Source organism: Staurois parvus, unplaced genomic scaffold, assembly GCF_062004578.1.
Source record: "Staurois parvus isolate SC_StPar_1 unplaced genomic scaffold, SC_StPar_1.0 ptg000410l, whole genome shotgun sequence".
Classification (NCBI taxonomy): Eukaryota; Metazoa; Chordata; class Amphibia; order Anura; family Ranidae; genus Staurois; species Staurois parvus.
Genome location: NW_028318206.1, coordinates 1,510,614 through 1,535,357, shown reverse-complemented (window position 1 = coordinate 1,535,357; position 24,744 = coordinate 1,510,614). Strand labels below are relative to the sequence as shown.

At 45.0% G+C, this 24,744-nt stretch overlaps 2 protein-coding genes across 3 annotated transcripts in view; both read right to left on the bottom strand.

Moving 5' to 3' along the window:
* Positions 1-4,811, bottom strand: part of MAPK8IP1 (mitogen-activated protein kinase 8 interacting protein 1) — a 136,201-nt gene extending 131,390 nt beyond the window's left edge. For both annotated transcript variants that reach the window (XM_089686766.1, XM_089686767.1), the window contains exon 1: positions 4,656-4,811. In XM_089686766.1, the coding sequence (XP_089542892.1) occupies positions 4,656-4,741 (86 nt within the window). In that variant the 5' untranslated portion in view covers positions 4,742-4,811. The remainder of the gene's footprint in view (positions 1-4,655) is intronic.
* A 7,852-nt stretch (positions 4,812-12,663) lies between these two features.
* The window catches only part of CRY2 (cryptochrome circadian regulator 2), a 79,502-nt gene continuing 67,421 nt past the window's right edge, over positions 12,664-24,744 (bottom strand). The window contains exon 12 of the mRNA XM_089686765.1: positions 12,664-20,252. The gene's annotated coding sequence lies outside the window, so the exon portion shown is untranslated. The remainder of the gene's footprint in view (positions 20,253-24,744) is intronic.

The window sequence follows — 24,744 nt, the reverse complement described above, 5'->3', positions numbered from 1 at the left end:
CCATTTCCATTCTATCCAAAACTGAAAACAAAAAGTTTTGTCTTTCCTTCTACTTTAAGGCTGTGAACTAAGAGACAGTTTGAATCCTCCACATTAGCACCTAGAACCAAAGACTATACCAGCAGGCAAATGGCGGCCCAATTCGGTTACCAGTTTGAACCTGTACTGGGTGAGCTGTCAGCCCACAGTACATTATGCAACCAACAAAAATATACCGACTGTTCAGAGGCAGCAACAAGGAGGACCCATGTAGAGTAGACCGGCAGGCAGGGCGTCAGTCTGCAACCTTTTATTATACAGGGAGTGTATTAATGGCCAGTGTCAATGTGTGCTGCCCCTGGCACCCCTGCTGCCCTAAGCCACAGCCTATGTTGGCAACATTGAAATCTGGCCCTGATCACACCTATCTACTGCAAGTGAAAGACATAACATCAACGTATAACAATCGTATATGAGGAGAACTGTAAGAAAAGGCATACATGTCCATACAGGATTGCAGCTCCAACATACACATGGCTGGAACAGGCACAGCTGTATAGGAGGACTCTGGGGTCAATGATCCTACAAGAGTCATGGATTGTACCAGAATCTTATATACGATTACCATTCACAGCTGTAATACATAATAAAAAAACATCATCATTACCACCACAATGAAAATTCCATGGCCTCCCTGGGCTGCCACATAAGGCAAGAGGCTGCAGTAATGTACGGGGATCCACAAATTGGGCGCTTATCATTGGGGGTAATAAAAAGCTGCTTTAGGAAGGCCAAGGGACCTGTACCTGCCTGTACATGGGGCAAAGGATGGAGAGAAATGAAAGCACAGCTGCAGTGAAATAATGGAGGGTCACATTGCTGACTTCATTCTGAAAATGATAGATGTCTCTGACTGTAATACCTTCCAGGTCACTGACATCATACAGGTGATGAGGCGAGAAGAGAAGTCATCACTTCAGATTTGCATTAATATACATATGCTTTTCTGCACACAGCATACCTTGGAGAAGAATGTCATTGACATAGTGACTGCTTAGCAATTGTTGTATAATATAGCATAAAGAGTAGAGGAGTCAGGAGTATGTCATACACAGCCCTGCATACAGAGTGCAGTGTTCAGGAGTATGTCATGTAAAGCCCAGTGTTCAGGAGTATGTCATGTAAAGCCCAGAGTACAGTGGTCAGGAGCTTGTAATGTATAGTCCAGTGTACAGTGGTCAGGAGTATGTCATGTATAGCCCAGTGTTCAGGAGTATGTCATGTAAAGCCCAGAGTACAGTGGTCAGGAGCTTGTAATGTATAGTCCAGTGTACAGTGTTCAGGAGTATGTCATGTATAGCCCAGTGTACAGTGGTCAGGATTATGTCATGTATAGCCCAGTGTGCAGTGGGTCAGGAGCATGTCATGTATAGCCCTGTGTACAGTGGTCAGGAGTATGTCATGTAAAGCCCAGTGTACAGTGGTCAGGAGTATGTAATTTATATCCCAGTGTACAGTGGTCTGGAGTATGTCATGTATAGCACAGTGGTCAGGAGTATATCTTATAGTGTCCAATGTCTTATAGTGTCCAGCATCCCAGCATACAGAGTGTAGCGGTCTGGAACATGTCATATACAGAACAGTGTACAGAGTGCAGTGGTCAGGAGTTTATAATATACAGCCCATGGTACAAAGTGCAGTGGTAGGAGTATGTATTTTACAATCCACGGTACAGAATTCAATGGGAAGGAGTATGTCATATGCACCGTAGGTATGTCATATGTAGCCCAAGGTACAGAGTGCAGTAGTAAGGAGTATGTCATATATAGCTCACTGTACAGTGGTCAGGAGCATGTCTTATACTGTCCAGCATACAGACTGGAGTGATCTGGAACACGTCATATACAGCCCGGTACACAGCGTGCAGTGGCCAGGAATATGTCATACACAGCCCAGTGTACAGAGTGCAGAAGTCAGAGTTATGCTATATACAGTCCAGTGAACAGAGTGCAATGGTCAGGAGTTTATCATATACAGTATGTCATATATAGCTCACTGTATAGTGGTCAGGAGTATGTCTTATACTGTCCAACATACCAGCATACAGAGTGCAGTGACCTTGAACATGTCATACAGCCCAGTGTACTGAGTGCAGTGGTCAGGATTATGCCACACACAACCCAGAATGCAGTGATCAGTACCATGCCCTATACAGCCCAGTGTATAGAGTGCAGTGGCCAGGGGTATGTCATACACAGCCCTGCATACAGTGATCAGGAGCATAAACCATACTGGCCACCCTTCAGGCTCTCTGGGATTCTCTCTTTCACGCAGAGCATAGCCCACCCTATGGCTTTCTCAGCTTCTCTTGCTGTACAGAATGTTCTCCTAAGTCTTTATGCAACTTTATCTTCTTTCTCCAGCTCCCTGCACCATGCAGCCTGTGCTGTGTGTCCAGTAGTCAGAGTTAAAGGTTTGGCTGTCCTTGCGGCCAATCGGTTTCCTCGCCTCCTCTCTCCAGGCTAAGCTGTCCATCCATGGAGGATGCAGGCTGCTGAAAGGATGCCGGGCTGTGTGGCTCCCATCCCTTTAAAGCTGGCCCTACATATACAATTTTCGTATTCAACGTCCTTTAGATACACCTAACTATGTAGTGCAAGGGTCTGCCTGATTGCATACAATTTGAAAGTGTTTAGGTGTGACCTAATAATATATGGTTTTGATAAATGTAAAGGAAAATTGTACAAGAAAATTGTATACTGTATGTGCAGCCTAGTGTTCGGCAGCCTGCTTTATGGATGGACGCTCTGGGGAGGAAAGGGGGGTTTGGACCCCCATATCCCCCTCTTTACCTACATCCCTGATGATGACATCCTACATACATTTCTCAGTACAGGTTTCCTTCAATACACAATTACCACACATCTAGATGCCAGCAATGTTTTTTTTTTTTTTTTACTAGCATCTGAAATAACAACTGCCTGTCTTGCCTCCTGACAATCAGTCAGATTCAAACTCTTTTTATTACCTTTATTTTTGATTGGTTCTTGTGGTATAATAACCACAGTGGTAATATGAGGGGCCGATTAACATCTCTGCATTGGGGGAATGTGCAACATACCATAGTGTGTCCAGGTGCATTAAGGCAAATGTTCTGTGACCAGTCCGATTTTTAGGACGTTTTGGTGCTTCGGAAACCCATTGATTTCAATGGACTGCGTTTAATGCAACTCACTTGCATTACTGCACAAATGTAAATGGCCCCTTAGACATTTCGACACCTGAAACTCAGTGTCAACCGGCACCAGATGTGCCATACAAGGGGAACACAACACCCAGCATGGCGATTTTGGCTTGGCAGCAATACAACAGCTGGGTGTTAGGAATTACAATGAGCCGCCGCGGATTGCTGGCACTGCCACCTCCAGAAACCCCCGATGGATGCACACCAAGCGCCAACTAATTAGCAAGCTCATAGGCAATAATAATTAATAATCATGCTGATTATGGGGGTCCGGAGGTTACTGGAAGGAGACGGTGGGCTCTCCGTACAACAGCCAACCTCCCTGTGCTAACCTTCCCTCTGCCATCAACTTACTGACTACTGAGCCACCCCATCACCTTCTATTATTACAGATCCCATCTTCTCCACTCGCCAGGCCTTTCTGTGTTCTGGTACCTTCAGGCTACCCCCTCCCGCACCTGTTTATCTACTCCAGGCGTATAGAAGCGGGAGGGATGAGGAATACGCCGTAACCCATTGCATGCTGTGCAGCTGCTACAAATCACATAAATCAGAATACATCATCATCCTATATAGAAATACCAACACCTCACCCAGAGATAATATAGGGGGAGATACATGCAGGAGAAAAATAGATAGATAGATAGATAGATAGATAGATAGATATACGATAGATAGATAGATAGATAGATAGATAGATAGATAGATAGATAGATAGATAGATAGAGATAGGTACATTAGATAGATAGATAGATAGATAGATAGATAGATAGATAGATAGATAAATGTAAGTCAAGAGGTATGATCAACTGATGAATAGAGAGAGATGGGTACATATGATAAATAGATAGATACACAAATATATTATAATATATAAATTGCAATAATAGACTACAAGAAATAAAAACTACATATGTCTACACAGGAATATATTATACAACATCTAAACTGCAATAAATAGAAATGTCATCGGTACAATAAACAGACAATCATGACAACCAATAATACAACAAGCCACATACTAAATGGTTGCCATACTGCAAGAAATATACATGGGTGCTATAGAGAGACGCTATAGGTACATTTTTGGTGGATTGTCTTGGCAATACACAACCTTTATAATACAGGGTTGTGAAAATTCAACAGAGATGCATGATAGATAGATAGATAGATAGATAGATAGATAGATAGATAGATAGATAGATAGATAGATAGATAGATAGACCATGCAATATACAGACAGTATAAATCCTAATATCTGATTGCAATAAATGCAGTTAGTGTATTGCAGGGATGGACACGTATTCCAGGCACAGCATCGGTGACAGCAGACGGAGGCAGGAGCGGAGCTCAGGGAATAGGCATCCTCCCTCCCCCCGGGGAGAAGAGGGCAGGGGGGGCCCATCTGGGTCATAGCAGATAAAAGGCTCACCTGAAATGTGGGGGGGAGGCCAGGTGGAGCCCCAGGAAAGGAGAGGAGCCAGCTGGGGTTGTGCTTGTCTTCTCTCTCTCCGCCATTCTGTCTATGAGATGCTTTGCCAGGCAGAGGGAGGAGAGAGGAGAGAGGAGGAGGAGGAGGAGGATGAGGATGCTGACAGGTAGCAGAGGAGGAGGACCAAGTTCAGTGGAGAGGAAGAGGATGACAGGTGGGTGGAAGTGATAAAATATAATATGGACATACTGTATATATATATATATATATATATATATATATATATATATATATATATATATATACACACACATTTTTTTTAATCTGCTTCGTTGAATAGTGGGCGAAGTACAGGATCTTCTAGATGTAATTTATACAGTGTATACATGTAATATTTTTTTTATCACTTCCACCACCTGTCTATATACAGTATATATATTCATTCTCTCTCTCTCATATATATATATATATATATATATATATATATATATATACACACATTTTTTTTTAATCTGCTTCCTTGAGCAGTGGGGGAAGTAGAGGATCTTCTAGGTGTCATTTATAAAGATACAATGGGGATAACATTTTCTAGGCTGCACCAACATTTAAGAAGATGCAGCCTCACAATTCTCTGGGATTTCATGACAGCTTCCCACGCCTTGACAGGTGGAATAATGACAGGTACATCCATATTATTAGTTATTCCATCCTACAGTATAGCTGCTGCTATTTTCTTATCATAGGTGTCCTGGGGCTTTGATATACAGTCATCAGAAGGGAGTGATTGGCACACTGAGTGTCCCAGGGGCTGAGTTGGCATCCTAGACCATCATCTGGGTATAATGACTCCCCAAACTGAATTATATCCCACTGCTGTAACCATTTTAATAATAAAAAAAATTATAATAATTTAACACACTTCTATTTTAATAAGCAGCTAAATGATTGGCGCTTCCGTCTGGCAGTACTAGGGTCATTGGTTCGAATCCTAACCACGGCACCACCTGCCTGGAGTTTGCATGTTCTCCCTCTGTATGCATGGGTTTCCTCTGGGTACTCCGGTTTCCTCCCACTCTCCAAAGACATGCTGGTAGGTTAATTGGATCCTGTCTAAATTGGCCCTAGTATGTGTATGTATGAATGTGAGTTAGGGACCTTAGATTGTACGCCCCTTGAGGGTTAGGGACTGATGTGAATGTACAATATATATGTAAAGCACTGCGTAAATTGACAGCACTATATAAGTACCTGAAATAAATAAATAATATTATCATAGGTGTCCTAAGGCATTAAATACAGGGCCATCAGAAGGGAGTGATTGGCTGCGCTGGCATCATAAAGAGCCCATTAGAGTACAATAACTCCCCCAAACTAAATGATATACTAGCAGTGTAATAAGAATAATAATATATTAAATATAATAATTGTAATGTAATACTTCCATCTTTTTCTGGCCCTGTCCTTTTTTTCCCTCTCCTATCTTGTTTTCATTCTCCATGTTTTCTGTCTGCCTTGTTTCTTTCCAGTTTTCTCCCATTTTTGTTGCATGCAGTAAGGTATTTGGTATCTGTAACAGAGATAACAGTATTCTCCCTAACAATGTCTTCATCTGCTTCTCTCCAGAAGGACAGCACCATCTTTGTTCAGGCATCATACGCCACCATCCACTTCCTGAACTGCGGTGCTGGCTCATAGGTGACACGGTCCTGTAAATCCTGGTGCCTGTGAAGTTCTTGGCCTTGTTTTCTAATGTCTGACATCGGTCTCCACTGCAGCCTCTTACCTTATGACTGTCACTGGGTTAGAGGAGACCAAGGGCTGAAACGCACCTTTGCAATGAGGTGCAAAGCCCAACCTTTACCGAAACCCACACTATACATGTCAACATGTTGTGGTGCCATTTATTTGGAATTGTATCCCAACACCCTAATGCACATGTGTTGCAGTGCAAAATAGTAATGCATGGCCATGTGTGCCGCATCAGGAAAAATGCTGCATGTCTGTTTTGTGTTCATTGGCAGCCCCATGTTAACACATGTGAAGCCAGTGGCATCCCGAGGCAGGAGCGGGGGGTGCGGCCCGCACCGAGTGACACCGGACCAGCTCCACGAAAATGTAAGTTGTAAAGCAAGCCGACGATCTCCGCAGGATGAATCCGATCCATCCGATGTCACCCCATTAAGGGTGCATGCCGATGATCCCCTCAGGATGGATCGGATCTGCGGATTGTGGAGCATAATGGATTGGATTCCGATCGGATTGTGGAGCATAATGGATTGGATTCCGATCCATTATGCTCAATCCGCAGATCTGATCCATTCTGCGGGGATCATCGGAGAGGGTGTCACCAAGTGTTACTGCACCGGGTGACACCAACCCTAGGGACGCCCCTGTGTGAAGCAATATGTAACATGCAGCAATGGGGAAATGTGGACAACCCTAAAGTTGAACTCCAAGCACATTCTTTTTTATCCATGTAGTGGAGCTTTGCCATCACTGAACGGGTTTTTTTCTAGGAGTGAGCAGGAAGTTTATACTCACCCGATCCTTAGATCCTCCAGAAAACGGTGCTCTCCCACAGTCCAGTGATGGACTATTCCTGGTCTATGGAGCCTGCATTGGGTGTGATGATGTCAGGAACAGTCCCCTTTGCAAGACCGCTGGATCTCAGAGGTGCCGGATTGGTCTTGTGGTGGGAGGAGCAGAGGATCAGGTAAGTATATCTCTACTCTTTTCTCCCCTAGAAAATAATGAGCAGCTGACCCATGCAGTGTGGGCACAATCCCAATAAAGAAATTGCCTAGAGATCCGCTTTAAGGAAATGCTACCTCCTGTTTGCAGCAGACTGATGACATCATCTCAGCCTAGGCAAAGTCACTGGACTGGTGCTCAGGAACGTCTGTTTAACTCATAATGCCAGTGGCATACATATACACTGCTCCAAAAAATAAAGGAACACTTTTTAATCGGAGAATAGCATCAAGTCAATGAAACTCCTGGGATATTGATCTGGTCAGTTAAGTAGCAGAGGGGGTTGTTAATCAGTTTCAGCTGCTTTGGTGTTAATGAAATTAACAACAGGTGCACTAGATGGGCAACAATGAAACAACCCCCAAAACAGGAATGGTTTTACAGGTGGAGGCTACTGGCCTTTTTTGTCCCTAACCATCTTTTCTGTTTTTCACTAGTTTTGCATTTGTCTAGGGTCAGTGTCACTACTGGTAGCATTAGGTGATACCTGGACCCTACAGAGGTTGCACAGGCAGTCCAACTCCTCCAGGATGGCACATCAATACGTGCCATTGCCGCCAGAAGGTTTGCGGTGTTTCCCAGCACAGTCTCAAGAGCATGGAGGAGATTCCAGGAGACAGGCAGTTACTCTAGGAGAGCTGGACAGGGCCGCAGAAGGTCCTTAACCCATCAGCAGAACCGGTATCTGCTCCTTTGTGCAAGGAGGAACATGATGAGCACTGCCAGAGCCCTACAAAATGACCTCCAGCAGGCCACTGGTGTGAATGTCTCTGATCAAACAATCAGAAACAGACTTTATGAGGGTGGCCTGAGGGCCTGACCTCTAACCCCTACAGGCTAGAAAATGGCACCTTGATTGCCATTAGGTATCAGGATGAAATCCTTGGACCCATTGTCAGACTCTACGCTGGTGCAGTGGGTCCTGGGTTCCTCCTGGTGGACAACAATGCCCAGCCTCATGTGGGGAGAGTATGTAGGCAGTTCCTGGAGGATGAAGGAATTGATACCATTGAATGGCCCCCACGCTCGTCTGACCAAAATCCAATAGAACACCTCTGGGATATCATCTTTTGATCCATCCAACACCGGTTGTACCTCAGACTGTCCAGGAGCTCAGTGATGTCCAGGGGTGGACTGACCATTTGGAAACTCTGCCTGAGGGCCCGGGGTCAGTAGGAGGCCCCATGAGATGCCCCTGGTACCTTTTTCATAGGCTTTTTTGAGTTTGGTCAAGGACACAGGGGCCCCATGATCCTCTATTGCCCGGGGGCCCCATGAGTTGTCAGTCCGCCCCTGGTGATGCCCTGGTCCAGATCTGGGAGGAAATCCCCCAATACACCATCCATCGTCTCATTAGGAGCATGCCCCGACCTTGTCAGGCAACTCTATGGGAAAATGTGGGTACACAGCGCTACACCCATGGTGTGGTCAAACCATACCGCAGCAGTGGGAAAGGAAGCTTACATTTAAAAAAATTTCCACAGTGTTTTAACATTTAAAAAAAAAAATTTTATGTGGGGGGTGGGATTGGCAAAAAAAAGGTCCTTTGAGTAGTTCCATGGAACAATCTGCTTCTTTCTGAAGTGTATAGACCAGTGGCTGCAGAAAGTCTGCAGGAGTCAGAGCATTGCACTCACGAGGCACTGTTTGCATTGAAGCCTGCAAAGGATTGTAAATATGATCAAACAAATGCAATTTTTTTCCTGCAAATTTGAATACATTTTATTTTTAATGTACTTAGCCTTTAACATTTGGAGCGAGTAAGGAAAGCTTTAGAGCCCTGTATGTTTTTTGCCGTGTTCTGTGTGATTTCCTTTACTTTCTGTCTTAGACTCTATTCACACTAATGCGACTCCAAAGTAGCACAATTTCAAGTGCAACTTTGAAGGGGTGAGACTTGGATGTGACTTTGGCTTTGACTAATGACAATGGACAACTATTGCACAACTGTCACAGGTATAACTTTTTTGAGGGTTTACATTGCAGTCTATGGCACTTACTGTAAGTTGCCTGAACGTCAGACCAAAGTAGTGCAGGAACCTTTTTCAAAGTCGCTGCGACTTTAAGTTGCACATATTTGAACGGTTATCATTGGGGTGTGACTTGACATGCGACTTTAGTGTCCAAAGTCCCAAAAAAGTGTGAATAGTGTTTTAAAAATGCAAGAGAAAGTGAAAGGAGCGGGTTGGTACCAGAACAGTTAAATGATTTACCTTCAGCTCCTATGTCAGATATATTTCTCATCTATCCAAAACTGAAAAAAAGGTCATACACAACAGTAATTGCAGAACAGTCGGGACCCTTTGCTCCTGTGCGGTGTGCAGTAATAAACCCCAAAGGAAAACATATTGCAGCTTATGTGCTGGCTGCATTCGTTTTTCTTTGCTTTATTTACACCTGGTGATCCTGCCAGTAAGGCTCCTTTCCCATGGAGCACAGTCCACTCTGATCAGCAGATGTCACATCCATGGCCATTCAGGACAGATGTCACCAGGGGCGGACTGACAACTCAAGGGGCCCCTGGGCATAGGGGATCATGGGGCCCCTGTGTCCTTGCCTAAACTCAAAAAAGCCTATGAAAAAGCTATCAGGGGCATCTCATGGGGCCCCCTACTGACCCCGGGCCCTCGAGCAGTGTCCGAGTTTCCAAATGGTCAGTCCGCCCCTGGATGTCACATCCATGGCCATTCAGGACAGATGTCACATCCATGGCCATTCAGTTTCTGCCCAGCTGACACAGGAAGACCCCATCAGCTCTATGGGCTGCCGGTTGTGAACGGATTCCTCTGTCCTTTTATAACGGGCTACCTCTGTTTTTCCTCTGGGCCTGGATGGACCTAGAGGTAGGTGGGTGTAAAACACAGGCAGACATCTGCCTGTCAATAGTCACTCAACAGAATTGCGCAGCAAAATGAGTTTAAAAATTGTGCAAAGCCTATCGCACAAAAAGGAACAGGAACGTCTTTTGGGCAACAAACAAATTAAAGTGAATGGACTGCATTGTGCGTGACGTGCATCTCTGCCTGTAAATCGCACTTTAAAAGTCAAGAGTGGGAATGCCCGTTCCTGCTGTGCGATATCTGATTGAGGCATTAGGCTCTCTTCACTCCCGGTTCACATCTATGCGGCTGTGCGGGCTGCTTTTTGCACGGGCATGAGAGCCCATTCATTTGAATGGACTCCCGTGCCCTGTAACACGCAGGTAAGAAGTCCCTGCACTTCTTTGGAAAACGCAGCCCGCATGGGAACCTCGGTTCCCAGTAGGGTCGCGTTTTCCAGTGCAGATGGCATGCCATTAAAATTAATGGCACCCGCCCGCAGGCCTGTAATTTTCTGTGCAGGTGGTACAGCTGCACGGATTTTCGTGCGGATCCGCAGCGGCACCACCCGCACAGATGTGAACCTAGGGTTATACTAGCAGTAGGGTGGAGGAAAGGGGGTTTGCAGGCATTCAGGAGGTGATACTGATTTTTTTTTTTTCATTGCCAAATGGGAGTTTGCATTTTGGGAATGTGCTGCATCCGCGAGCCAAGCATTCGACTTGCTGTTGCCACACAGCCCTATTCACTTCCATAGAAAAATGTGACAGGTGTGCCACTTGTCTAACTCTGCATGTAGCATTACAATTGCAGCACTGTATATGTGCCCAAGCAGTACTGTGTCTTGGAGGTAGATGGGCAGGAGGGGTAAGGGGGGTTCGGTTGTGGTAAAAACGCATATCAACAACCTGTTTTTATTGCCTCTTAGCCATCTGTGTGAAAGGAGCCTTTTAAAGCCACTGCACTTTATAAATGTGCCATAATAAAGCCACACTGCCACTTTTAAAATAACCCCCTAGAAGTAAATTTGGCAACAGCCCATATCCTCCATGTGTTTAGATCAGTGGTCTCCAAACTGCGGCCTTTTGTCCAGCCCTGGGGGCACTATTTCATCCACTGATACCAACAATGGGGCAGAATTCCCCCCCCACTGACACCAATGATGGGGCACAATTCCTCCCAATGACACAAATAATGGGGTCCACTGACACCAATGACAGGGCATAATTCCCCACTACTACCACAAAGGATGGGATGCTATTCTTCCATATGACACCAATTATGGGGCACTTTTCCTCCCAATGACACCAATAAGCGGGCCTACTGACACCAATGACAGGGCATAATTTCCCACTACTGACACAAAGGATGGGATGCTATTCCACCATATGACACCAATTATGGGGCACATTTCCTCCCAAAGATGCCAACAATGGGTCACAATTTCTCCCAATGACACAGCTAATGGGGCACAATTCCTCTCTCCGACACCAATGATGGGGCACAATTCCTCCCAATGGGGCCCACTGACACCAATGACAGGGCATAATTCCACACTATTGCCACAAAGGATGGGATGCTATTCCTCCATCTGACACCAATTATGGGGCACATTTCCTCCCAATGACGCCAACGATGGTTCACAATTTCTCCCAATGACACAGCTGATGGGGCACAATTCCTCTCACTGACACTAACGATGTGGCACAATTCCTCCCACTGTCACCAAAGATGGGGCATTGTTTTTGCTCCACTTACATCGGGACCTTTTCTACTCTCAAAGGTCAGTCTGGCCCCCCTCAAGTCTCAAGGACAGTAAAGTGTCTAGAAAGTTTGGAGACCCCTTGTTTAGATAATACTTCCATTGTTCTTACAGTACATTTCTAAACCAAGACAAGCAAATTTGAACAACCAGAATTAAATTTTCTGACCCTAGATCAATGAAAGAAATTCTGACTGGCTGCTGGTGGGTGACAATGTTTCAAACCAAAAACACGTCCGCCATACCTCCAGAACACGGTGACGTCATACGCAGGGGCTCCACTAAATATGGTCAAAATCTCTGGTTTGGAAATTTTTGAAAGCAGAGATATTATCCTGCATCTGGGGGAGGATATCTACTGAAGATTATTCGCCATACTGATCCCTTATTACACTGCGCTTACTGACCGGCGATATGCAGTCAAAGTGTCTTGTAAGGGGCCAATTTTTTTCCTGGTGTATGGTGACGGTTCATGAGATCAGGCTTTTCTCTTGTATTTTATTTTATTTGGTTGAAGACTTATATGGACTTTTAATTTTTGACATGCTTTCTAATTAGCGCTGCATTTTTTCTGTTTACATATTACATCTCAGTCCATTAGCTCCATTCTCCCCCATTCTCTGAATTCCCAGCTGACTTCCTGATGATCATGAAAAACAAAAGAAACACGAGAGACTGCGGCTGAAAATACATTTATGGTACAGCATTCTATTTACATACAGCGTGTGTAGAATTTACACATATGCAAAATGAGTGACCTCGGCCCAGCCACGCTCTGCTGCTCCACTATAGGATCTGAATCCCTCCACTGCTGCTAGGAGGAGACACATCCATTGATGGCAGGAAACGGCTTGTCATCCATAGCAACCAATAAAGAACGTTGTTTACATTTTTAAGCACAGGCTGCATATAGGCCCGTTAGAAACAGGTTGGTTGCTATGGCCAAAAGTATAACCAACTGCCCTTTGTTTACATATTAGGGCATCTATGGGCAGTTTAGAGTCACCCATCACGGTGCGCCAAGTCTAAGGCCTCATGCACAGAGACCATACAAAGTGCTGGGTTATTTCTACACCATGAATGAGGAGGATTGGTAGAGCTACCAGGAGGAGACACATCCATTGATGGCAGGAAACGGCTTGTCACCCATAGCAACCAATAAAGAATGCTGTTTACATTTTTAAGCACAGGCAGCGTATAGGCCCGTTAGAAACGGGTTGGTTGCTATGGCCAAAAGTATAACCAACTGCCCTTTGTTTACATATTGGGGCAACTATGGGCAGTTTAGAGTCACCCATCACGGTGCACCAAGTCTAAGGCCTCATGCACAGAGACCATACAAAGTGCGGGGTTATATCCACACCATGAATGAGGAGGATTGGTAGAGCCGCCACTCATCTTCCCCCATACTAAATTTTATTGAGCGCGTAAAATGTGCATATAAAATGACTTTCGATAATAAGCCTCAATCATAGTCATGGCCATTTTTTTTCATAGCCATTATTTCCACACCATACTTATGTAGCCTCATGCACTGGCATAAGGCACCGTTCACACCAATGCGTTTTTTAGGTCTTTTGCAGAAACACACTACAGTCCATTTAACATGGTTTCCTATGGAACATATTCACATCTATGCTTTTTTTTGAACCGCTGCATTTTTTAAAAAGGTCAGGGACTTCTTTTTTTTAAAAGCAAAAAGCATCTTTGCTACAATACAGTTCAATGGAAAATCTGCTGAAATGCATGGTATTGCGTTTTTGCTATGTTTTACATTTTAATTTTGCCCACTTTATTACCCACCTCCCGTCCGGCTGTTGTATATAAACGGCCGGACGGTGGCAGTACAGGGTCGGGTGACCGTTTATAAACGCCCTCCCCACACCCTGCTTGTGCCGCTCCCTGGGAGCGCGTAGCACCGCGATCCTGTGCCCCACTGTGTCCTCTGGACACAGTGGAACACCGATCGTCGTACGGGACCACTCTGCGAGGTCCCGATTATGTGATCACCGATTGGCCATGAGGACACTTGAGCTCAAAAACATCTGTGTTATTGGCATTTGGCTCTCACTACTTTTTTTTTTTTTTTTAAACTGCTGCTTTTCTCCTGTGAGGAGGAAAGGTGCCTAAAAGTATACATATTCTGCATGAACCCTTACTCTCAGGACAGGAAGTGATGAGAAATGTCTCCAATTGGGACACACAAAACACAATTTTTTTTTTGCACAGGAGAAAAAAAAAAGTTAGAACATCTGACAGTGTTTGTATTGCTGCATGTGCCTTCCTGTATCGGTGACAACCCATTTCTTGTATAAAAATGGACAGGAAGTGAGGCACAATCTTTTCAAAAAGGGGATCAAGGGCCAAAATAAAAGCCTAATGTATGTTTGATCTTTCCCTACAAAATTATCTGGAGTTCAGCTTTTAGTGATGAGGGCTTTCTTTATGATCCAGGGATGCGTGGTAGTCATGATAGCTGCTTATATTCATTGCACTAAATGTGATTTTTATCCGATAGGGGGGGGGGGGGGAACAATTGCCAGAACTTGTAGTTGCTTTAATGCCAACATGCTGCACATGTGTGCCCATAGGGGGGCAGAGGCTTCTGTACTTAAATTCCCTCTAAGCACAGAGCCTGAGCTGTCAAAGACAGCTCCTTGTCTCTAGTAGTGATTGAGAACAGTGGTCATGTAATCAGGCAGATCTTCCAAAGTGTAATAGCCCAGATACAGACACTGGGGTTGAGCAGGAAGGTTTTAAAGGACCCAAGAAGGAAAAGCATGCAAAAAAAAAAAGCTTGAGGCAAGTCAATGTAGTTGCAATACATTTTGAGTAATCTCACTTCTAAGTAAGTTGCATTTGCAATTGACTCAGGCGGTCCTTAAAAATGTCCAATCATCAGCAGCAATGTAAATAAAATGAGCCCCGTCACTGAAGTTGGTGGTACTTGCCCTATCATTGGTGTAGGTGGAAGTAAAAGTAAGGCGATTGTTGGTGTCAGTGGGAGTAAAATAAAACAGGCCATGCGCAGAGCAAATTACTGCCTGTTCCTGATTAACGGCCCAAAATTCAAGCCAAGGGTAGCCCTGTCGGCACCCTCTCATCCAACATCCTTTGATATGAAAACCAAAGCAGCTGGGCAGTAAATTGCTGGCCAATCAGCGGCTGTATTTGATCTGTGCTGGCATTCTGACAGCGGTGGTTGCTGGCTGTCAGAATACAATAGCTGGCAGGAGAGATTTGTCTATCCATGCTATTTAACATGGATAGGGGAATCGAAAATTCACTCAGCCTGCAGAGTGGAAATGAGAGAAATCTTGTAATGCCCGTGGTTGGTGTTAGTGGGAGTAAAAAAAAAAAATCCCCATGCTTGGTGTTAAAGGGAGCAAAATAAGCCCCATCGCTGGTGTCAGGAGTATTATAAGTCTCATTGCAGTCAATGAGAATAAAATAAGCCCCATCACTGGTGTCAGGAGTATTATAAGTCTCATTGCAGTCAATGAGAAGAAAATAAGCCCCATCACTGGTGTCAGGAGTATTATAAGTCTCATTGCAGTCAATGAGAGTAAAATAAGCCCAATCACTGTTAAAGGATAACTTCACTTTTTAGAATATGTTACACCTGTCTTTAGGGTGTAACATGTTCTTGTTCTGCTCCTTGCCCACCTGCACCTGCAGTGAGATTTTGAAAACCGCATAGCTCTGCCGTATCATTCACAGGAATCTGTGAATGAAAGAACTACAAGTCCTATCCGCCACCACAGCAGACACTGATGGTGTCAGTGGGAGTAGAAAAAAAAATCCATCCAAATAAAACCTTGTTCCTTAACCATCACTAGGCATATGCTAGGTGGAATTTTATTGGCTGCTGTGGGTGAAATGCTCCACTCCTTTGCTTTTTACAAACTAGCACCCCAGGGTGTGACACATAGAAAAACCCCCAACAGATGCAGACAAGGAAATGTGCAGAAACACATGGACATCTTTGGGTAGCATCCCTCAGCAAACGCCATTACTGACCCTAGAAAAGATTTAGAGATTTTTGCTAGGTCTATTATTGTACCCAGCACTACATTTGTATATTAGAGGAGCTTTCATCCCAACAGTATAAACAGATTTACAGCAAAGCAGGTTTTAGGTTCATGCACACAGCCGATTAGGGCTCTACTTCACCCAACATATTTCTGTGGCTGCCCTGGACGGGAAGCCTGTACATATCAATGACAGGTTGAAATGGTCCATGGCTCTGTGTATATAATGGGGAACAGATGTGAACCCCTGGTTGCAGACAGTTCACGTCCAGGGACTGCCGTCTGTCACTAGCAGGGGCGGACTGACAACTTATGGGGCCCCCAGGCAATAGGGGATCATGGGGCCCGTGTCCTTGCCCAAACTCAAAAAAGCCTATGAAAAAGGTACCAGGGGCATCTCATGGGGCCCCCACTGACCCCGGGCCCTTGGGCAGTGCCAGAGTTTCCAAATGGTCAGTTCGCCCCTGGTCATTAGCCACAGGTAATGTGGTTTACAGACAGCCCCATAGCCTGTCGTTGATTTGCACAGCCTCCTGTCTGCAGCTGATCCCTCCATGGAAATCTGCAGATCTGGCGGTGTACGATCCTAACCTGCCATGTGCTTGAGCCTTATGTGAGAAAAGAAAATCCTGAGTACAGGATACATTTCTGCACCTGTTCAAACAAGACATTACAAAGTACATCAACATACTTTGCATCTCGCCTTTTAGAACAAGCCTATAAAGGTTTAGGTTATCCAATAAAATTTGGATATCTTTGTAAATGAAACAAAATCAGAAATAAAGGTTCTTCCCATCCTTAACCCCTTCACGCCGGCACCTCCCGGTCCTTTAAGGGCTTCAGAAGCCAGGAGGCGGAACGGGGTTTAGGGTCATGTGACCGCCGTGACATACCATCACGGCGGTCACATGATCGGGAAAGGTCCTGATCGAAAGAGGAGATCAGGACCTTTTCCATGAGTACTGGACATGTGTGCTGGGAGCGCTCTCAGCACATATGTTCTTTTTTAATAGAACGCAAATGTGCGGCCGCTCGGCGTTTGACCGGCGTGAAGAGGTTAAAGCCCAATAGAAATAAAATCCGTGTGCAGCAAAACTATGAGGGGGGGATTTACTAAAACTGGAGACTGGAAATTTGGTGTGGATGTGCATGGCAGCCAATCAGCTTCTAACTTCAGCTTGTTCCATTAAAGCAAAGCTCCTCCCAAAAGGGGAAGTTCCACTTTAAGTACTGGTCCCCCCCACTCCCCTTGAAGAATTGGGATTTGGGGAGCGGGTACCTGATTTTGACAAGTACCCACTTCTGCTGCGGTCGTCTAGGCGGTTGGAAGTGGACGTTGTCCTCCCTCCCCGTAGTTTTCTGGGACACGTGACAGGTCCCAGAAGACTACGGGACCCTTCACAAAGCACATAAAGGGTATCCAGATGTGAAGCCGCAAGCTGTCACAGCCGACTTAGGATGCCGGTACCGGGAAGAGAGGACGGCCAGTGAAAGGGACTGCGGTGAGCACAGCGTTGGATCGTGGGACAGGCGAGCGTGTGCTTTTTTAGCTACCGATTTTGTAGCTGCTGACTTATTTTTTTTCTAGGTTTGACTGGAGCTCTGCTTTAACCACTTCAATACAGGACACTTATACCCCCTTCCTGCCCAGGCCAATTTTCAGCTTTCAGTGCTGTTGCACTTTGAATAACAATTGAGCGGTCATGCAACACTGTACGCATATGACATTATCATTTTTTTCTTTTGGTGGTATTTAATCACTGAGTTTTTTTATTTTTTTACTAAATAAAACAAAAAACATCTGAAACTTTTGAAAAAAAAAAACAAAATGCACTTTTCTTTGTTTCTGTTATAAATGTTTGCAAATAAATAACATTTCTTCATAAAGTTAGGTCAAAATGTATTCTGCTACATTTCTTTGGTGAAAATAATAACTTTATTTGTATTTTTTTTTCAAATGTTTCTATTTATTTATTTTTTATTCCATTTTTTATTTATTTTTTTTACCATTTTCCAGCACACGGTTACCAAAGCAATACAATGTAACCATAGTAATATTGAACTACTCTGGGCAAGTGATCAGGATTTTATTTTTTAACACATTATGATTGCTAATACCAATGTATTTCATTGATATTTGCAATCATTGTTACTGAATGAAACGGATTCATTCAGTTTTTTCTTGTGATTAGCTGTGATTGGGCAAAGCGGATCATATGATACCGATGGGTTATGATTGGCCCTGTCTGTATCATGTGATTGCCTTGACCAGTCACAGATAACATAAATTGTATACAATGAATGGCATGGCAGGAAGCCATCCATTGTATACAATTGTCATGTGATCTGCTGTGATTGGTCAGAGCGGTCATGTGACACTGGCAATGGGCCGGTGTAGTGATCGGTCATCAGCTGTGTCCCGTGGACACAGCCGATGACAGATTGTGCCGCTGCATAGCCCCGTGAGTGGCTCGTTTTGGCAGGGCGTCATATGACGCCCAGTCACAAGGGTGAGTGTCCCGCCCGGCCGTCAACCTGCTATAGGCTGGGCGGGAAGGTGTTAGAAACCAATCAGCTTCCAGCTTTTTTTTTTTTAAGCAAAGCTGCACCCAGTTTTAGTAACTATCCCCCTAGGTGTTCTGTTTCTCACCTTTGTTTTCTTTTTGGTTAATTTCTGACATCCCAAGGAGAAAAGCCCCTTTCCTCACTGAGTGAAATCAGCAGTCTGTCTGCATCAGCCTAAGTGCAACAGTCCTGGAAAACCAGGGACTTTATGGCAGGAGCATGAAACTGGGGTGACACACAGAACACATTATTTTGCTGTAATCTGTATTTTTGGCCATTTGGCTGAGACTTCAATGGGATTTTAAGGGCTCATGTACACAGGGGTAGAATATGCTGCATCCAAATCTGTACTATGTCGCTGCTGTACAGCCGCTGCTGCCTATTAATTCTGGACCGGGGGAGAAAGATGTAAACATAAGCAGTATGTACAAATGACTGAATGCCGACGCATTCTGCGCATTTGTCACTGGTCTTGGTTTTCACTCCTTTCCTGGCCCTGAATGCATTAATACTTAGGCCGTGAAGGTGGTGCAGAATGACTTTGGCCTTCAGAATGAATGATTTGGTACAGTATGCATTTCATCGCTATATGGACATACATATACACCAGGGGCGGACTGACCATTTGGAAACTCGGGCAATACCCGAGGTCAGTAGGGGGCCCCATGAGAAGCCCCTGGTACCTTTTTCATAGGCTTTTTTGAGTTTGGGCAAGGGCACAGGGGCCCCATGATCCCCTATTGCCCGGGAGCCCCATGCGTTGTCAGTCCACCCCTGATATACGCCCATAGGAGCGAAGATGCATTAATGACCACTTTGCGCAGGCAAGATCCTTAGTCAAATTCTACACCCATACGCGTGAGCCCTAAGAGGACAGGGTGCATGTGTGTTGTGTACTCTGCTGAAGTCCGCTCCATCTTTAGGGCTTGTGTACAAGGGCCTGCTGTCGAACGCTGGCTTTTCAGCACAGTGCTGCTCCAATGGATGCGTTCAACTTGTGATGCAAAAGCAACATAATAGGACCCACTGGGCCCAAACCCAATGCAAAACATACCATGTACTGTACCACCAGGATAACCTGGAATCTGCATTTCAAACAAACGTCAAGGCCAAAAAAATAATGCTCGCCTAGACAAGCCCTTAGGTCCTGTCAAGTCCTGGGTGCATGTACACAATCTGAGCTGACTTTGGGACAGTGACATCCCCAGCAAGCCTCGGAAGCTGCATGAGGCCAATTCTCCCACAAACATCCTTATTGGAGATTCTCTATTTCAGACGCTATATATCCCCCTTTATTGGGTTGGCAGGAAGACAGATTGAGCTTAGCCCGAGTACACAGCGCCTAGGTTTGTTAGGATCTGACTGGTTCTCTTTAAAGAGCAGGCATTCTTAGTAATGCTTTAGCAACTTTACAGAGAAGTGACGTTTCCTTTGCCATCGTGTTATGATCGCTGTTCTAGCAGTCAGACGTGGCTGGGTGAGAGGTGGAACATTACTAATATTATCAGTATACACGGATCATCAACAAGGTCCATAGCAGTTCCTTTTGGGTATACAAGGGTCCCATCATTTAGCTGGTATTATTGCGGTCCCAGTCAGGCAGTACCGTCTCTCAGGGCTAGGGCAGAGGACATGGCAACCAAAATCTTCAGTAATATGAATGCATCGCCTGTCAGGAAAGAGAAATGAGTGTTAGCATAGTTGTATTTGAAATATGCCCCAAGTACCATTTTCAGCAAAGTAGTGCCATCCCGAATAGCAAAAATGGCCTTGTCATGATGGGGGTAAAATCATCTGGAGGGCAAGTGGTTAAAAAATGAATTTTTTTTTTCCTGGTTGCAATGGGCAACATGATTTTTTTTTCTTTTTACGGTTATTACACTTTTCCTAACCAGCAGAATATAACAAGCATGGTGCTGCCCCCTGCTGGCCACTGTATGCCAAGTCTGTGACTGCATTTCCCAATGATCTGATCAGTGCCATACAGCTGACAGCTCCTTATCACTGACATTTCAAGCAGGATTCATTATGCAGACATTTTTTCTTTTCTTGGCAAACAGTACTTCTGCTGAGCTGTTATGGTACAAATCACCCACAATATCATCTCTTGCCTGGAGTCTGGCTTCATATCTGCTTCACAGCAAAAAAAACAGTGCCAGCACCAAGAGTTATAATACTGCGGTAATTGTTGGCAGATGTAACACCCAAGATGAGTAAATACAAGCCATGCATAGGGATATCATAGCACATAAAGAAACCGTCCTAACATTACAGTGCAGTCAAGTTCCCCAGTAGGTCAGACATCCTTGTACAGCATAGAGAAATTCATCTTCCTTTGCCTGTAAGCCAACCACGGCTTCTGGTATGTAAAAGAAGAATTCCACGCATGGATATTTTATACCTAGTTATATTGGTGTAGCTTGGATCAATGTACCTATGCATATACGATACCTGTAGCATCCCTCTAGAATAGTGGTCTCCAAACGATGACCCGGGGGCCGAATGTGGCCCTTTGCTTGCCTTTATCTGGACCTTGGGGCACTGCTCCCACTGACACCAACACTGGGGCACTATTCCTCCCACTGACACCAATGATGAGGTACTATTCTTCCCACTGACACCAATGAAAGGGCACAATTCTTCCCATTGATACCAACAATGGTGTCCTCCCACTGACACCAATGAAATGACACAATTTTTCCCACTAATACCAATGATGGGGCACTATTCCTTCCACTGACACCAATGATAGGGCACCATTTCTCCCACTGACACAATTTCTCTCACTAATACCAATGATAGGGCACTATTCCTTCCACTGACACCAATGATAAAGCACTATTCCTCCCACGGACACAATTTCTCCCACTAATACCAACGATAGGGCACTATTCCTTCCACTGACGCCAATGACAGGGCACTATTCCTTCCACTGACACCAATGACAGGGCACTATTCCTTCCACTGACACCAATGACAGGGCACTATTCCTTCCACTGACACCAATGACGGGGCACTATTCCTTCCACTGACACCAATGACGGGGCACTATTCCTTCCACTGACACCAATGACGGGGCACTATTCCTTCCACTGAAGCCAATGACGGGGCACTATTCCTTCCTTCCACTGAAGCCAATGACGGGGCACTATTTCTTCCACTGACACCAATGACGGGGCACTATTCCTTCCACTGACCACAATGACGGGGCACTATTCCTTCCACTGACGCCAATGACAGGACACTATTTCTTCCACTGACGCCAATGACAGGACACTATTTCTTCCACTGACGCCAATGACGGGGCACTATTCCTTCCACTGACGCCAATGATGGGGCACTATTCCTTCCACAAATACCAATGATGGGGCACTATTCCTCCCACTGACACCAATGATGGGGCACTATTCCTTCCACTGACGCCAATGACAGGACACTATTTCTTCCACTGACGCCAATGACAGGGCACTATTCCTTCCACTGACGCCAATGATGGGGCACTATTCCTTCCACAAATACCAATGACGGGGCACTATTCCTCCCACTGACACCAATGATGGGGCACTATTCCTCCCACTGACACCAATGATGGGGCACTATTTCTCCCATTGACACCAATGATGGGGCATTGTTTACTCCCATTGACACTGGGCATTTTCTGCGCTCACTGACCACAATCCGGCCCCCCTCAAGAGTCTAAAGGACAGTAAATTGGCCCTTAGTTTAGAAAGTTTGGAGATCTCTTCTCTAGAAGCTGGAAATTACTGTTGTAGACACACCTACTCCAGTGATCTCTACTCGCTTATGGGTCCTGTGTTGAGCAGCTGCCCCGATGTCTTGTGAACACAGGAGGTCAGCCGCTCATCATGGATGTCATTCAGAGAACTCTCCAGCTTGTCCAATTAGAGAACATTTTGCATTCATTTAGAAAATGCAAAGCATTCTCTGAATGGATCCCTTGCTTCCTGTGTTCACAATGCACCATGCCGGCCACTCAGCACAAGGGCCATAAAGATAATGGAGATCAATGGTTTAGTGGTCTCTACTTCCATGATTTCCAGGTTCGAGGGGCATCAGCCAGGCATAGTAATGTATAGTTACACAGCTCCAAGCTGGATCAAGATAACTATGCATAAAATATCCATATCTGGAATGCCTCGAAGGAGCTAATCAAATCTCATCTTTTTATTGACTCCCAGGATGCAACATTCACCCTTCTCCTCTCCGCAGGTGAGTGCACACAATGCTCCTAATACAAACCTTCCCTGTGTCCTTCCTGTCCAGGCATGCGGACCCCCACATTATAGTCTGGGATATGCAGCTTTATAGCTATGCACACACTACATGCCCACACCAAATGTACATAGCCTGGAAACATTTATTTATTTATTACAGGTACTTCTATAGCGCCATCAATTTACACAGTGCCAGGGGCGGACTGACCATTTGGAAACTCGGGCACTGCCCGAGGGCCCGGGGTCAGTAGGGGGCCCCATGAGATGCCCCTGGTACCTTTTTATAGGCTTTTTTGAGTTTGGGCAAGGACACAGGGGCCCCATTATCCCCTATTGCCCGGGGGCCTCATGAGTTGTCAGTCCGCCCCTGCACAGCGCTTTACATATATATTGTACATTCACATCAGTCCCTAACCCTCAAGGGGTGTACAATCTAAGGTCCCTAATAATTTAGTTTGGGGGAGTTATTGTACTCTAATGGGCTCTTTATGATGCCAGCGCAGCCAATCACTCCCTTCTGATGGCCCTGTATTTAATGCCTTAGGACACCTATGATAATATTATTTATTTATTTCAGGTACTTATATAGCGCCGTCAATTTACGCAGCACTTTACATATATATTGTACATTCACATCAGTCCCTAACCCTCAAGGGGTGTACAATCTAAGGTCCCTAACTCACATTCATACATACACATACTAGGACTGATTTAGACAGGATCCAATTAACCTACCAGCATGTCTTTGGAGGGTGGGAGGAAACCGGAGTACCCAGAGGAAACCCATGCAGGCACAGGGAGAACATGCAAACTCCAGGCAGGTGGTGCTGTGGTTGGGATTCGAACCAGCGACCCTAGTACTGCCAGGCGGAAGTGCTAACCATTTAAGCCACTATGCTTTTTTTTTTTTAATTGGCTCAGAAACACTGGAACACAGGGGCGGACTGACAACTCATGGGGCCCCCGGGCAATAGGGGATCATGGGGCCCCTGTGTCCTTGCCCACAATCAAACCACAGTCAAAAAAGCCTATGAAAAAGGTACCAGGGGCATCTCATGGGGTCCCCTACTGACCCAGTGCCGAGTTCCCAAATGTTCAGTCCGCCCCTGCTAGAACAGAGTAATTTTTTTTCTTTTTTTAAAGACTATGCATATGCTGATTGGAATCAATATTGGCTTTAATAACTGCAGAGGTTTATTTTAAAGTAGCAAAGGTAAACCAACCATTTACAAATTCATTGACAGGTACACATGACTTGCAGGTAGCTTCCTTCTGCCCTGCATTAAACCAGCTTCAACAGCGATTTGCATCCCCATAGACTTGTAAGCAAAACTCCATGGAAGTGAACAAAAGCCTTATGACAGGTCCAGACATAAAATTCAATTTTAGATAAAGCAGGAAAAGGTAGGAACCGATCAGGAGTTATTGTTGTCTTGCCTTTGCTGGGGAGATTCTCCCTCATTGGCTGTCCAGGTGACACTGTTGTCACCCAAAGTCAGATAAAATCTTCAGCAGGGACACAGATCGTAATAACACCCTGATGGGGTTTCTAGTCATCAGCTACCCTCTTTAAAACAGAGGTTTTGTGCTGCAATTGTGTTCCATTTGGAAATTTCTCTTCACTTCCTGTTCTGGAGACATATTATTCTTGGGACAGGAAGTGAAGAAACATTTTCCGCACCTGGTGATAAAAACCTTTCCCACTTAAGCTGGTTCTGGCCAGCTCCGTGGATTGCTTTAAAAAAGGCCTGGATTCTTTCCAAGATACACAGAATATAACTGGATACTAACATTTATAGGTAACGTTGATCGAGGGAATATCCGATTGCCTCTCGGGGGATCAGGAAGGAATTTTTTCCCTGCAGGAGCAAATTGGATCGTGCTTTGCTGTTTTTTTTTGCCTTCCTCTGGATCAACTGTGGGTGT